The sequence below is a fragment of the Gymnogyps californianus genome, chromosome 4 (genome assembly GCF_018139145.2).
Source record: "Gymnogyps californianus isolate 813 chromosome 4, ASM1813914v2, whole genome shotgun sequence".
Lineage (NCBI taxonomy): Eukaryota > Metazoa > Chordata > Aves > Accipitriformes > Cathartidae > Gymnogyps > Gymnogyps californianus.
This window is the reverse complement of record NC_059474.1, coordinates 57,596,875-57,613,447: the sequence shown is the minus strand read 5'-3', so window position 1 is coordinate 57,613,447 and position 16,573 is coordinate 57,596,875. Positions and strand designations below refer to the sequence as shown.

At 41.8% G+C, this 16,573-nt stretch overlaps 1 protein-coding gene across 2 annotated transcripts in view; it reads left to right on the top strand.

Annotated features, from left to right (window-relative positions):
- Positions 1-472: 472 nt before the first annotated feature.
- The window catches only part of PPA2 (inorganic pyrophosphatase 2), a 38,611-nt gene continuing 22,510 nt past the window's right edge, over positions 473-16,573 (top strand). Inside the window, exons 1-5 of one of the 2 annotated variants that reach the window (XM_050895544.1) lie at positions 473-536; positions 2,503-2,567; positions 4,281-4,325; positions 12,989-13,042; positions 15,597-15,716. In XM_050895544.1, coding sequence (XP_050751501.1) covers positions 473-536; positions 2,503-2,567; positions 4,281-4,325; positions 12,989-13,042; positions 15,597-15,716 — 348 coding nt within the window. Of the gene's footprint in view, positions 537-2,502; positions 2,568-4,280; positions 4,326-12,988; positions 13,043-15,596; positions 15,717-16,573 lie in introns of those variants that run through there. The other variant, XM_050895545.1, reaches the window with a different exon arrangement.

The window sequence follows — 16,573 nt, the reverse complement described above, 5'->3', positions numbered from 1 at the left end:
CTCCTTCTTCTTCTGAGGTGCTGACCCTGGCCTCAGCAGGGGGAAGCAGCCACCCCCTCAGGAAAAACCTCCTCCACACACCCGCCTTTTCCACGGCGCCCGTGCGGGCCGATGCCGCCATTTTGGGCCTCTGGGGGCTAACGGTCGAGCCCTCCCTCAGGTGGCACCCGCGGCCGGGCGGGAGGCGGCGGCTCTCCCTCCTCGCCGGTGAGGCAGGAGGGGACAGGGAGCAGCCCCCGGTGGCCAGCAGCACCCTTCGCCGCCGTGCGAGGTTTCCCGGCGGGGGCAGGCGGGGTAGGGGGCCGGCGCGGCGCGCTGCGGAGCTGAGCTGAGCTGAGCTGAGCGGCGCAGGCCCGGCGCCGCAGGAAGGGGAGGGAAGGCGGCCGCCGCCATCATGCGCGCGCCGCAGGGGCTGGTGCGGCTGCTGGCGGCGCGGGGGTGGGGGCGGCCGCCGCGCCGCTGCCTCGGCGCCATGGCCTGCTACGGCACGGAGCAGCGGGGGCGGCCCGGCTCTCCCGATTACCGCCTCTACTTTAGTAAGTAGCAGCCCCCGGGCTCGATAAACCTCTTCCCCGCCTCGCGGGGTGCACGGTGGGGAGAGGTGGTGGCGACAGCAGCGGCGGCGACAGCAGCGGCGGCTCCCCGCTCCCGCCGAGGCCCCTCGGGCTGGCTGAGGTGTCGCCCCTGAGCCTCCCCCCCTACTCCTGGGGGGCAGTTTTTTGTGGAGAGTGAGGGGATTTCTTGGCAGATCCGCTTCTGGAGGGGATGCTGGGCCTGCTCAGTCCTGGAGGCTGGTGTGCGCAGCACAGCCGTGCTCTTTCCCAGCCCCGCGAAGGCCTCCGGAGGGTAAAGAGGTGTTGGGGGCGCTGGGGGTGAAGCACTGCCGTGGTGCAGTGTTGTGGCAGCCTGGGCGCAAAGCCTACGGGGCGCTCTGGGAACCCAAGGACAGCCTTGGTCGTGGGAGCCTTGCCTCGCCTCATCTCTGCAGTATGACAGGCCAGTGGGAGCATGGCCTGTCCCCTGTGACCAGGCGAGCCATCCCTCCAGAAACGTCATGGTGAGGGGAGGCTGGCATCCAGAACATGGGGCTCCAGCCCCGAGGAGCCTGTGGGGTCAGTAGCAGCAAGTGGCACCGGGAGGGCATAGGCAGCACTGCAGGAGGCTTCTCAAAACCCAGTGAGAGCTGGTGGCGTGCAGTCTCAATATTACGCATTTTAGTAACGATGTTGTCTGTTTGAATGCCACTTCTCTAGCAGTGGTTTTGTACGTTTTTGGTCCATTGACTTACAAGCAGTTAATTCTGACATCCGCTGGTGTGAGAGAAGCGGAGGCGTTGTGTACCCTGTCGGCAGTACCCTACCAGAGCTCCCTTGTGCTCAGTCCCCAGGGGGCTGCCAGCACAGGACCTCATCTAGAGAAAGTCATTTTAGTTGGTGGGAATAACCAGCCTACCGCTAAACTTTGTTTTATTTGGGAGGATCATGTGGGAGGCTTCCAGGAGTTGCAAAAACAACTACCGTTTACTCCTCTTTGCTGAGGTGGTCAAAGTACAGTCCAAAGCTAAATGAAGTCCCTTGTCTGCTTTTCCCTTTACTGTGCATAGGGGTGCTAGCAGAGGAGAAATTCCTTGGGATATGTCTTAGCACCTTATATTGTTGTTGATATTTCTGTTTTGATGCGGTACTTGGGCCTTTAGTATGTTGAACAATTTCTGAGTAGTTTGAAAAGCTTAAGCATCCACTCCAGTGAATTTTGTTCCTTTCTACAGTGGGAGCAAGGCTGAGGTGCAGATTGGGCCCCCATTAAGTTAATGGCAATTTCTGCTGTTTTCGAGGTGTGGTGTTTCATGTCTAGGGCGTGAGCAATTATCCCATCCCTCACTTATTCTTTTGGTCAGACTTTGGCCTACTATGTTGGGGGATTTTCTCAGTGGTCATGAAACTCAGTTTATTAGAAATACAGTGAAGTCACAAGGGCAGCATTGCTAGAAACCCAGATGAATTCACTGATCACTCATGGAAATGAGGTTCCCTTGGTATTTTTTTCTCCATTAATGGTTGTGTATTGCCAGGGAGGAGGAGGAAAGAGAATGAAAGGATCTTCTCATCTTTACATGGCTTGTATTGCCAGGTAGTCAGAAGAGAAGTGTAGTATTGAATACGAAAGCAATAGTTTTGATTCTGATGAATTCTTGTCAAACAATCAAATTCCTTGTCCTGCGTGTAGGTTATTTTTTAGTCCTTGGAATTAAACTTCAGAAAAAGTTTAACTGATGCATAATTGTGGCGTGTGTTTAGGGTTAAACAACTATTTAAAAATACCACCCAGAGATCAACTCCCACGACTGTAGCTGCTCAAACCCACGTGTGCAAAGCACAATGGAAACCAGGACAGCACGTCATACATTTCTGTAATGCATAATAGTTAGCAATACCAACATCATATGGCATATCTTTAGATTTGTAATGCTACTTTTTTGGTTTTGGTTTTTTTTTTTTTCAGAGAATGCAGATGGTAAATATATTTCCCCATTTCATGACATTCCACTGTTTGTTGGATCTAAAGAGGTATGTAGTTATGCCTTGAAATACAACTAATTTCAAAATGATAACAGTTTTGTTGGTATTCTTTAGGTAAAAATGCGGTTTTTAAAAGGTTTTTTTTTTTTTTTAGCAATTAACAGACAAATGTGTAGCACCAGAAAGGACCACTTTAACCCAGGCTGAATCCTTATGTAATACGGGCACAATAACTCCACCAAATTTTCTTTGCTGGGTTCAGTAACTTGCAGTGAAACATGATGATTACTGCGTAGACAAGCCTAGGTGTCTCTTTAAGTCTCCAAATGATTGAGGGTAGGGGAACCCTCACTGTATTTTGTGTTAATTCTCCTCTATGTTTATGGTTTGTGTTTATGTGCAGTTGAATTCATTTTCTGCTATTACTCTTTTTAAATTGGCATTTTTCTACATCTGCAATTAAAAGCGCACATTTCCTTGCAGTAGGAGATGTACAGCACATGCTTACGTAACTTACGGTGTATTTCTTTAATTCCCAAAAGGAGCATTATAATTGGAAGCCAACAATAATGCCCAAGAGAAAAGTGGTAATCGCACCTTTGGAGAATTACAAGGCGTGAGGTGCAGCTGAGCACTTTCACGTCTTGTTAGCCACACTCCCTGGAGTTTCATTATAGCAATAATGAAACGCCTGTTTTATGTGTCACTGGTGGGAACTGCCAGTCTTTGGTTTAGACGTAGGTTTGCTTATTATGGTATGCTTGTTACACAAATAGGTTGGGAGGGTTTCAGCCGTTTTCTTGATTTTTTGCTGGGTCTCTATGGATCATATGAATGGTGAGAAAGGTCAGCAGTTGTAACATGTTCAGACTGAGACTTCTGAACTAATGAACCAATCTCTTCAATTATTTAAACCGAGAGATTAAAAATACACATGAAACCTTTTTGATCAGCAGACCCTAAGCGTGCTAGTCAATGGAAGAGGTAAGTCTCATTCAGAGAGTCATTACTAGATGCTCTGTTCAGTGGATGCTATTGCTGGAAAAGCAATGGGCATTTTCATCGCACATTCCCTGGGGGCCTTGCTGTCCCTGCATCTAGAGTTTAAGGTTTGGAGGGGTGGATTATAGTCTGTGATTTTTCTGTAGATTAAATTATAGTACATCAGTGATGTCTGATCAACGTGGAGAAGCTTTCATTTTGGTCTGTGAGCAAGGAAGGAGCATTGCACAGGATATAGGGACCTGAGGCGGGAGCAAGAAAGGGAGTCATTGTGAAGGTTTCTGTTAATTTGCCTTCTTTGCAAGAGGAGGGTGTAAGGAGTTGTATGTTGTATTCTTTCCCTCCCCTGTTCTAAGCTTTGTGGACTTTATTTTATGATGGATAACTCCAGCCTTATTTTCCATACTGATTTTGTTTGTTTATTTTGTTTTTTATCTTTTTCAACTGAACAGAAGGATGACTCTGTGGTTTTTAATCAGTTGAGGACAGGCCTAAATTGCTGCTTAAATTGTTTAGTGGCTGGGAGAAAATAGATATGTGCTTGTGCATTTTTATCTTCCTCTGTTAACATCTGGAAGGTTATAATTTCACAATGAAACAGAACTGAGTACTTACTTCTAAAAGTTATAGTTTAGGCCTTTATGCTCACGAAAGGATGTTTCAATTGCATTGAAAACTACTGTTGTCTGTATTTATGTGAATACAGTATTGCTCTCTAATGTTCTTTAGACACTTCTTTACTTCACTCTTTCCCTATAGGATAAAGAGATTCCTGCAAAGAGGTCAAAGACTACCGGAACTGAGGTACTGCTAAGCTGCTAAGCTTTTTTTTTTTTTTTTTTTTTTTTTTTGGTAAACTATTCCCTCTATTTCCTTTCCAACATCACTTTGCTATTCTGCAAAGTGAACTTGCTCTCACTGAATATAGTTGATGTATCTTCAAATGCAAGTCTTTTAGGAGGAGAAGGCTTAAAGGGATTTAATATTCTCCTCTTTGAATGGGCCAGAAATGTCAGCATTCTTTTATTCATCAAGATGTTCTCAAAGGCAAACACTTTTATGCCACTCTTTGAAAGGTTCGTTATGAATATTGCTGCGTAGATACGTTATCTTTTTTGCTATTGCATTCAGAAACATTTGCAATAAAACCTCCATTAATGAAATATTCATTATGCTCTGACTGTGGGTAATCTTTGGTATATATACAAAACTTCAGAGATCCTAAGTATGTTAGGGCAGAAGTTAGACTTAGTATCTGCTTTTTAGAACTGAGTATATGACATTTTCTGTACTCATCTGGGAAGCCCAAAGAGAGAAAAATCCCATCTCCTAATGGTTCAGCATTAACCAGCACTGAGGTTAAGCCTAACAGAAGCCCAAAAAACCATGGAAGGTCTGCTCAGGCTTTTTTTGTGAAACACGATTTGTTTATTCAAATGTCTTTTCCAAAATGTAGCGTTTTTTGCAGTGCTTTCTCTGGCATAGGAGCACCTAAAACTTCGTAGAAGAAAGTGAAAGAAAAAAATGAAACAAACTGTGCTTTAAGGCCATGATGTGGGGGTGTGTGGGTGTCCCAGTCTTTATCTTCTCATATCTGTTTGCCTAGTCATATTGCAAAACTGTAACTACCCATCTGATATGAAAGAACTGTCCTAACTGTCTGGGTTCTCATAGTTTTGCAACTAGTGTGTGGTACACTGGTTCTTCTACTGTACAGCAGTCCCCACGCAATCCTGCACTATGTATTTCCTCTCCCTTTGCCCTGTGATTCATTCAAGCTACAGTGACTAGGTAACGCTTTTGAGATTTCCTGTTGCTTGATGCCCACTGAAGTACTATTTGGTAGGCATAGAATCATGCCTGAAAGATGAATTGTTGAGGAGAAAGAGTATGTGCCAGCAGCCCTTCTCAAAAATCATTGTCTTGCAACATGAATTGTTAATTACGGCTCTTGCTGGAAGTCAAGTATTCTGTTTCTTACCTGCTTATGAGTACTGTGACAATACCGGCCAGTTGCGAAGATGCAAAGCCTGTTTTATGCAGTGTCTAAACCTGTTCAAAACTGCATTTTTCTGTGTACTGGGAAGCATGATAGCATGTTGAAAATCACGTTTCTAGTACCCTTTTTCTGATCTCTGGATCAGCCTTTGGAGCAGGGGGAAAAAATGCCAGTGAGGCTGAGCAGCTCTTGCTTCCTGGGTCACTGTAGCCTGCAGAGCTGCTTCATATAACTCCTTCTATGAGAGAGCTCTGGACTGTGGTTTAATAGAACTACGGAAAATGAGCAAAGGTAAATGTACATTCTAGTCTTTGTGGGCTTCTGATGCAAATAAGCAAACAAACGTGCAGGCTGTAGGCTTTCCAAACATGCGTGGTCTTTACTTAGATGGTGAAATGTGAGAATGCAAATAATTTAGAAAACCCTTTTTTGTCATCATTTTCGGGGGTTGGGGAGAAAAGAGAAAATAGAGGGGTCTTTGTGTTCAGGAAAGCAGTTTCTTCTTACACTGGGCTGTTCAGCAGCTCCCCTCACCTTGGCCTGGTGAGAAATGCATCCGTGTGTGCTTGTATGTAGGAAAAGTATAGCTTAATCAGGGGATAAAGGGAAAAGGAGGAATTTAATGCCATGTACTGATTTCTGAAGACCTTTGAAGCACTGTAGTTCTTACTCTTGTCTAGGGACACAAAGGCTGCTATTGATACCTGGTGTTCAGTTGATCCTTGCACTGACTTTGGCCAGAATTCAAAGGTGATAGTTCCTCTTGCCCTGGAAACACAGTGGCATCTTTAAAACTTGTGCTTTTAGGGTGGCAGTTATTTCTTACTCTCGACAAGGGCAAGCCCTCTTACGAGCGTGTGTTAAATTATGCTGAACTGGTGTTCATCAGATGGCAGTTTAGCTATGGAAAATGAAGATAATTCTACATGAGTCTCTTCAGTGTGTCTAATCTACTTTAAATTGTTTTTGGCATTCATGATGCCAGAAAAGAAGGTCTCAAAATAGAGGAGTTTCAGCTTTCAACATTCATGGGATAGGGGAACGCACATCGTACAAGTCTGTTAGCTGTTTTGCAGTCTGAGTTTGCAGTTCTAAGGGAAATGCTGTGGTGTTTCTGTATGAACTGTTCTCAGTAGTGCAGCCATTTCTTGCAACGTTTTAGACCTTCCCAAATCTCAATTAAATTTGGCTTTGCAGCCACTGTTGACAACTGATCTTTTTGCTTTCACAGATGTTTTTTGGCTCTTTGAAGACTAGAGAGAAGTTATTTTGAGGGAGAAACTATGCTGAAAGAAATCATATTCAGCTTCAGTCTCAAAATTATTACCAGCTTGCAATCTGAACCTGTGCTTTGTCTTAAGCATTGCAAGCACGTGGAATCCACCCCTGCCCAAGTAAATCTCTGTGAAAGGTATCACAAGTTTCACATCTCTGTCTGGAAGAGTGGATGTTCCCACTGTGGTTACAGTCAAAACTGTCAGAGGCTGATTGTTGAATATGGTCTTCCATGTCTAGCAGGAAGAAGGTTTGAAGAGGTCATCGTTTTCTTTTCAGGACAAGTGTGACATTGCTTCCCTGCTGTAGTGAAAGGGTTTCTAATCTACTTGTCATTGTATGTCTTTGGTAAAGTATTCACATGTCATCTCATTCAGAGGACCCAGGTGTTCTTGAATACAAGTTTTATTTAAAATGTTGGCCTTGGTAAGGAATCTGTCCAAGCATGTGGAGATTATAGTCCTCTAACTTGCAGACACCCACAAGAGAATTTGAAAAACAAAAAAAATACAAAGAAAGAAACAAGACAGCTTTTGTTTTGTTGCATCCTGTGGGTTGCACAGTGCTGGAATGCCCTTGTGGACTTCAGTTGAATTGCTTGTCAGGCAAAAACTTCTGCTAAATTAACTAGTCAGGTGGGATATATAGGGTCATCAGAGTGGTCATGCAGTCTGAATAGATGATCTGATAGAGGGCCTTATACTTGGAACAGTGTTCAAAACTAGTGTCAGAGTTGTCTTATGATAAAGTCGGTATGTTTCATAAGAAGGGAAAAGCTGTCGTCATTTTCCTTGCAGTACAGGTGCAAACTTTGTACTGACTTTGTATTCTGTCTTAACTACAGCGTCTGTAACCTTCTTTGGTCATGTTAGACGTTTTTTTGGTATATGTAACCTGGGCTGTAGTGTGTCCATTATGTGTGTTCAGAGATTTGTGTGTTCCAAATGTTAGATTATCAGTGAAGCTTTCATCCTGATGCTTGAACTGGCCCAGCCTTTTTCTATGGATGTGTCCAATAGCTGCAAGCCTTGCTTTGTGTTCTTGTAGATTAACAAATACTGAGAACAGAAGTAATCTTCACTCAGCGGTCCAGTTAAAATCTACTGGAGTAGAGTTGATTTACTGAGAAAGTTCCATCAATGATTTGATCAAGTGTAACTTCAAATAAATGGTTCCTTAAACTTGAGAAAGTCAGTGTTTCATTTTCATTCATGTCATGGTTGTACACTGAGTAGTTTTGCAGGTGAATTTGTCCAGTAACTAGTTTATCAGAGAATATGCCTGACACCACTTTTGGGATACCTGTGGGTAAAAACTTAGAACAGTGTTCGTGATTCCCTTTTCACTATAACATGAGGGAAGTACGCTATGAAGAGGCTGCAGGCACTTCACATTTATGCTGGGCACTGCATTCCTTTTTTGCAATGTGGCGTGTTAGTTTATATTGGAAAAGTTCCATTGACTTCTCATTTAGATACAGTATATTTGGTCTCCAGATGTTGCTGGCATCTGGTTTGTTGTTTTCATTGGCAAATACCTTGTAGCAAGTGTTACATTTGGGAATGCTTATAACATGGGTACTCATTTTATAAGCAAGCCCCTCTCCATTTATTTCTGGGTGTATTTCATGACAGTCCTTATCTTCCTTCTCCTTTTTTCCTTTTTTTTTCTTTCTTTTTTCTTTTTTCCTTTCAAACATCATCCTTTGTTCACACTGCTGCTGAACTGCAGCTCATCTTTTTCGTTCTTGTTAGTCCTCAGGTGCATGCTGCCATGTTCAGTTGATGGCTGATGAGAATCCCTGTAAGATTGCAAATGAGCAGACAGAAGAGAAATGGAAATGATAGATGCTTTTTCTTCTCTCTGTCCTGTGAGCTCAGAGCTTCTCAGTGAGGAAGGGTGAGCAGCCCCCAAATGCTGCCTCTAATTCTTTCAGATTTTTTTAAAGTACTCTACAATAAAAACGACTAAAGTAATTGTAAGCTTTAGCATTTCTCTTCTCCCTGTCATGCAGTGGTGATGGTGAATGGCAATCAGGCCTTAAAAAGTGGTGATGTTTGTAATTTTATGAAATTATACTGAGTTTCTGTTCCTCTCTTTATCGCTCTTGTTTTGTCACTTTCTTCGCTCTGCATGGGTTGCTCCACTTCTGCTTCAAATTATCTGAACCTTCAGAGTTGAGCATTAAGTGTTGCAACCCTTGGGCAAAATCGTACCTATTCAAAACCCTCCCCTCAATGCACCAGCTAAGGAACTTGGGAAGACTGGGAAAGGAAGTAGTTGAACAAGAAAGGGAAAGTTAGGTAAGGAAGAATTGTTTCTGAGAAGGGTGGGTGGGAGTCCAGAAGGGCAGGTTGTAAAAATAGCGTCAGAAATGTGCTTAATTTTTTTTTTCTTCCTGTGATATTCAGGTTTGTAATAACAAACCCTGATCAAAATGAATTATCTTCTATAAGAATCTGTACAGCCAGAGCTAGCAGTTATTTTTGGCCATCAGTCTTAGTGGAGAGAATGCTGACTCACAGTTTACCCGGGTACAACAGTCTGTATTTTCCTTGCTTTTCTCAACACTTGCTGTATGAATACATTGAAGTAGATTTGTATATCTTTTTATCTTTCTGTGGTTTTCTTATTTCAAAAAACAAAAACTGTTCCTGTTCTCTGTGTGAAAGAGAGACGTTTTTCCTTGTCTCAGCAAAAACGATATCATGATGCATTAAAAATGATGTTAAACTGAAATGGAAGGCAGTAAGTTGCCAAGCAGTGTTAAAGAAAACACCCTGATAAAGCAAACACTTACTTACATCCTGTGTGAGTTCCCAAGTAATGTACTTAGCGTGTAGTTCTTAGGAAATAAAGGATATCATTTAGACATACTGGTTATTCCTTCTGATGTCATTTTCTGCTGATTTCCATATTCAGTTTTAGGAATTAGGAAATGCACTTTTGACTTCTCTGTGTTGAGCAAATGGATGTTGGGGTTTTTTCCCATCACCTCTTCAAGGTATAATAGAGCATAAGTACAAATGTCTGTCTTGTGTGCACATTAACCCAAAGTCCAACAAGCTACGTAATAGCCTGGGTTGAAAGTCCCTCTGGGCTCTGTCAGGTCACTTCCCCTAGGAGATGGGTTCTGTCCCTTTTTCTGAATCTAGGAAACTGTTTCCTCCTCTTTTCTTGCATGCTCCAGGAGACTGTCCTGAAGAAACCGTCAGCTGGCAGAGTTGGCATGAGGCTAGCCTGTAGGAACTACTCCATCTGGCCTGTTGTACAGTCTGCTGTCATGGAGTCCCGTCTACATTAGGTGCTTGCAGAGTTGGATTAAGTCTGGACTGCAGCAAGCAGCAATCATGGGCAGACCAGTTGACTGCTGTCATACTAAGGCAGTTAAGTGGTAGACTTTTCAAAGCAATAGTTTTAATTTTGTGAGAGGTCTTTTTTCTTTTTCTGTCACTAGAAGGTGTGTCAAATGGGCTGTTGAAACAGTCTCACCATTGCTTTAGGGGGTAGAAGTGCTCACTTGGGGGTTTGGAGAGGTGGAATTTTTTGTTTTACTGATGTAAAATAAAGACAAAAATATCAATTACCAGATGCATTCACCTTTGAAAACTAACCACTGAATGGCATATGCAGATGGTAATCTGTGAAGACAGTTGGTGTCTGACACTTGCATTTCTGTTTGCAGCTGAGGCAGGGACGGTTTTGCAGCAAAGGATGGGGGAGAACATTCAAGTCATCAGAAGGAATAGGTGCTTGGTCTGGGAAAAGAAGAGTGATGGAAAAATTCCTGGATGATATTTAGCCAGGGAGGGAAACAAGATAGGAAAGAGGAGGAAAAAAACCCTAAAAAACAGAGGAGTATACTTCTTTTCTCTTTCTGTCTGTCAAATTATCTAGTTTGTGCTCTCCTTTCCACACCAGTGAATCCTGTCTCATCACTGTGAAAATGTGATTGCCCTATAAATAAAACTTTTTATTTTTAAATGTAAGCACTGCATGAAGTTATTAATCTCTTGTAAATGCTTGTGGCAGCTTAGCATTAGAGAGAGTACTTTCAGGGATTTTCTTGCATACAAATTAATCTGTCAGGCTGTCACATTTAAGACTCTTGACAATTCACATTTGACTGATACCACAGATATGAAGGCCTGGTCTTAGACTTGAGTTAAATCCAAGTGATTTTTTTGTTTTTGAGAGCAGCATTGTATTCATTTCAGTCCAGTTGTTGTCCAGCCCTGAGAGTTGTTTTGGTGAAGACCTGGAATAACTCTTGACCAATTAAAGCTCAAAACCAAGATTTACAGACTGCTGAAGCCATTGTATTAGACATGGTCAGGAAAATGTACAGTGGCCTCTAAACAACAAAAATACAGGATTGTGGTGGAGGGCAAGACGTGTGTAATTCTAGGAGAATTTTGTAAGTTTTCTGCCTGTAGCTACCAGTCAGAACAATTCTTTGACCTGCTTGGCAGTTCCCTAAGAGTTTCTTGTCAGCACTGGCTTTCGTGCTGTGCGTTTCTTTTTTCCAAGTGTTTCCCAGATGGATGTGCAGACTTTATTTGGCTCTCTTCCAACCCTTCCCTTACCTGCTGCTGCATGTATGTTGCTTTGTTCTGTCCGCTTCCTTGATGTTGACATCTTTGAGCTCTCTTTCTGATTACTTCTCTATTTCAACTGTTCTTATGTACATAAGGTGTTCTTTATGAAATTGATCTGAAGCACCTTTCTCCTTTTTTTTTTTTTTTTCTTTTTTTTTCCTTTTCTTTTTTTGTTTGGTTATGACCTGATTGGGAAAAGTGATTCCATCTGATGTGCCACTGATTATAGTATGGGCACAGTACTTATAGGTGACGAATTTAATTTAAATTTACTGGGAATTTGCTGTCAGGATTGTGCATAGCTTGTGATCTCATGGGAGAAACGCTGAGTGACAGTTGAGATTTTCCTTTGCTTTCTTGCTTTCCACATTCCAGGTTTGTTTGGGAGGAGAAGATCATGGAACCATTGGAATTACTTTAATCAGACTGTGGCATTGACCCTGGTAATGGTATTTGTTTGTTGCAGCTGCAGGATACAAGGAGCAAAAGCACAAATATTTAAGAGTCTGCTGGAGCCTTAATTACAGTGTAGTTAAAGAGTCAGTGCAAGTCTTCAGTTGATTTAACTTTTTTTTTTTCCCCTACAAATTTCTGCGAAAACATATTTTGTCTGAACTGTTGCAATTTTTAATACCAATGCAAGTTTTCTTTGGCTATGAAGAGATGTCCCAGGCAATGTGATATTTTGGGGTTATTTTAGTAATCTAGGCGAAAATAGGTTGTAGACATTGCTGGGTGGTTTGGTCTAGTTACCCATTTCGATTAATACTCTACTCCTTGGTAGTGCTTAACTCTGACAGCTTCAGAAGAAGAAACCTTACGGCAGTTGCACAGAGTTTTTTCTCTTTGGAAAAGGTCACTTTAACCTCCTCAGTAAGAAGGGCATAGATGACTTATTTTTCTTCTAAAAGCATGAAAATTTACATGTTTTAGGTTTATTCCCCCCACACCTCCCCTCTTAAAACAACTTTCACTTTGTTTCTGTTAGGAAGAGGGCTAATGCAAACATGAGGTGTCTGTGTCCATGTCCTTCCTCTGCCATCACTTTTGGATTCATTTTGCCTCACTTCAGCCAGATTTGACTGAGAATCAGAAATGTCAGTGGTTGTTGCATTTGCATGGGTTTTTAAAAAAATGAATGAGGCAAAAGAGGAGGGCCTGAAGAAATAAATCCTCAAGGGAAAAAACCAAAACATTGTCCTTTCCAGTGCTTGAGGGAAGCTAACTCTTCCCTCCAGAAATGTCCAGTCCTCTTTAACTAGTAGACTGAACCACTGCCTTGTGGTAAACCATTCCGTGGACTTTCTGAACATTTTGTGAAGAGTAATATTGATAAGGGAATAAAAAACATCATGTGGATTTCCACTGCTTGTAGTTGTTCATATTCTCAAAGGGGTGGAGTGGGGAAAGGATGAACCAAGGAGGCTGAATATCATTGTGTGGAACTAAACGAATTGTAGTTATGTGAAAGCAGCTGGAACAGGGAGATGTGATGTATGTTGCTGCTGAATACAGAAGAGAGAATTTGTCTTATTGTAAAATACTAATTGCCAAGTGGATTTTATTTTGAGTTCTGTCACTATTTTTTGTTTTAGGTCCTGTTTAATATGGTCGTAGAAGTCCCTCGTTGGACAAATGCAAAAATGGAGGTAATTAAGAAAAATACCTTGATTATATAGGTATTTATGAAAGTTATGACAATGCAGTGGCTTCCAATAGTCAGAGTTTAATCAGAGTGTGGATTACTCTTTACACATAAAATTTTCTCTGTTAATAAATTAATTTGAAGTTGTGCATACAGACACTTTCCTTGCGATCATAAAAAGTGTTGAGGTTCTAATTTTGTTTCCCTTCCACAGGTGAGCACTGCTTCTTGACAGCCCTCTGACTGCAGAGTGCAGCATACCTGCAACAGAGTCCTAGAGTACTGGCTTGCAGGACGTTGTCCAACATTTAGTCTTACTCTTGCTTGCTCATAGAGCATTCCACTTAGAGGATTTAATTCCTCTCATTTCCGCTGTGTAGTGTGCTAGGCCAAATCCTGACAAATGGAGTTGCAAATGAAAAAGCATTTCCTTGTGACAAAAAAAATACTTGGGGACCTCACTGATTGAAATTATCTACTCGTGCAGGGAGATGCTTTAAAAGTAGAGCCAGGGTTGTTCATCTGTAGTTACAGTATAGAAGCTGAGTAATGCTTCATCTGTGGTGTGTGTGAAACAACAGATCTCATCAGGATGTGTCCTATCTTCCTGAACACGTGTATTAATTTTAGGGATGCTTCCCGGATGCTTTTAAGGAAGTTTGTGGTTGAGCTGTTCACTATTTTGATTATTAAAAATAACACCAAAGAACCTCCCCAGCCTGTTATTTCAGAATTTTGTTTTCTCCTTTCTCTGATGCTGGAATCATTTGAACTGTGTTTACTACCACAGTTGTTATTCTGCAAGCAGAGTTACCTTGGATGTTTACGTTGTATTTTAAGATGGTGATTTATTGTGGAAGCTGAGTTCTCTTTTGCAGAGTTTCCCTTTGACAATGCTATTTGAACTCTTTGTGTAAAGCTCAGGTTGCTCTCCTTCCCCTTCTCTCGGCCCATTATCTCAAGGGTGGAAAAGTTTGCTGTCCTGTTAGGTTCAGAAATCAGTGGGTTTAGACTTTTCTGGCTTGATAGAGACCAGATGTAGTTCTCTAATCTGTAACTTTTAATATACTTGAAATTTCCTGCATTAATCATTAAAGCAGTTATCTTGCCATTGCGTCCTGGCAGTCCTTCAGTCCAGACTGTGGTGAGGTGCTAATACCAGGTCTTGTCTGCATGTCCGGGATGAGATTCCCTCATGTGGAGTGGAGACTGTAGGAAGTTAAACCTTGCCTTAGGATGAATGTTTCCCACAGTTACGTCCCCAGTGCCAGATCTGCTCTTCAGTTTGTTGTATTTCTGTTGTTCTTCCCTTGATTTTACTGAAGGTGCTTTTCATGAGACTTTTGTCTGCTGTTGTCAGTTACTCTTCTTTGTCCCAGTTTACATCAAGAAAAAGCATTGCTGAGCTCCACTTCTGTCAAAGTCCCAGGTGGCATATTTGGGGTCTTCACTGTTAAGTTATGACCAGAAGCAGGTAGAATCAAGTGTGAAACCAGAAATGTGTGAACCTTGATCTCCGCTCTGGGGGAGGGTTTACTTGTGGAATGAGTGCATGCTATTGACAGTTTGGTGTGGTTCAAAAAGGTGGAATTCCTTTGGGATGGCTTTGGCTGTGGTGCTTTAGGTAAAGTACAAGGATGTTGTAAAATGAGTATGGACTAAGGGCTGTGTGCTTATGCACGCAAGCTATGTGCCGCCTGAGCCAGTGTAACCACTTGAGCCTGTAAAAAATGTGATGCCATTCAGATGAGTGTTTGTAAGAACAGCCAAGCTAACATCGATTGGATTGTGGTGTGGAGTGTCAAAAGGATGGTTACAGTGAATTAGCTGATGTGTGGTAGGTAACTCCTATATGGCAGTGGGTTTGTATTTGAGGTTTTGGGGAGGATGATGACAATAATAAACTGTTCAGCTTTAATTAGTTCAGTCCTCCTGTGAGTGCTTCTTTGGGAATAAGAATACCTCCTCCTAATGCTAGCTTAACTTGTTCCACATCTGCGTTTAGTTGGCATTTGGTGACTGTGCAGAACTTTTGCTGACTAAAAAGCATTTGTATGCTGAGAGGTGATGGAGAGAAGGGATGTATGCAATAGGAGAGCAGTGAACAGAGGGGGAGAAGATGATGAAACATTTCCCCTCTTGCTGTCGAAGCCTCTGTTGTCAGAAGAACTTGTGCCACCATTTGCATATCTGTTGAACTTGTACTATAAAGTGCAAGAGCTTCTAACTTAAGTTCCTTTCAGTATTTATGTTTGACCATGACAGTCTCCTTATAAATTTATGACTTTCTCTTCTAGGTTCGTTTTTTACTTGCATATTTCACAACGTTATTTAAAACCTTAATAAGCTGCTTTTTGAACGTGACCCTTGAGATTTAGAGTGAGGCCATCGTACTTTTAATACTTCTCAAACCACAAGCACATGGTCCCAGATGGATCTTTCTAACTGGTTGGGTACAGAATGAATTGCTTTCCGTTTTACCATTCTCTTTCTTTCCCCCTCTCTCCCCCTCCCTGCCACCCCCCTCCCCCCCCCGCCCTTTTTCACGATCTCCTTAGATTGCCACTGAGGAGCCGTTGAATCCCATTAAACAAGATATAAAGAAAGGCAAGCTTCGCTATGTGGCAAATATCTTTCCTCACAAGGGTTATATATGGAATTATGGTGCCCTCCCACAGGTAACGTTTTTGTTATAATGGTGAAAGTTTTCTGTCTTCTGTGTAAATTGCCTTGTAAATCTTGGGTACTGCCTGAATGCAAATCAGTTGCAAGACGGATGTTTCTCTTTGATACGTTTGTAATTTAGGATTTTTTTATGTTAAGCTTTATTGTGTCCATAAATTTTGATCAGAATTTGGGTGTGGGTGTAAATATGTGCTGTGTTTCAGGAAGGAGTTAAATGATCAAGAAATCTTGAATCTTTAGTCTGCATCTCTGTACTGTAGTGACAGAATTAAACTGTCATGGTCTGCCATTCAAGAATACTTTGTCAAGTAGCCCTTTTCTGCTTAAACAAGGCATTTTTTTAAGAACTAATTTAGGATTTTCATGTATTGCAGCATAAATTTTAATTGGAATTTCTTAATATCTTTAACAAAGAGGAACACAAGGGCTGTTCTTTTTCAGATTAAACCTCAACTGCCTTAGTTAACTTTTCTCTGAACTGTGAGACTTTACTGATCGTGACACATTCAAAACTTTGAGCCTTGAAAAAGCCCAACTAGTGGCTGAAATTTTGGGTGTAATGAAAAATTTTAAACTTTTTTTGTTTCTGTGAATAACACATTGGACTTAAATTAGTACTGAAGAACATGATGGAGCTAGAAAAGAGTAATTTATTTTCTTTACACTTAACTGCATAAGCAATGAAAGTTTACTCCTGAAAATCTGATTATGTATTTGATCCCTGAAGAGGAGATACCAGGCAGGTGCTGGAGTATAGCAATGAAGTTCTTATCCAGTCAGCAGTCTCAGTAGACAAAGTTTCCAAGTAGGTATAGTTGGGAACCAGCAGTTCTATTTAGTGTTTCAGAAT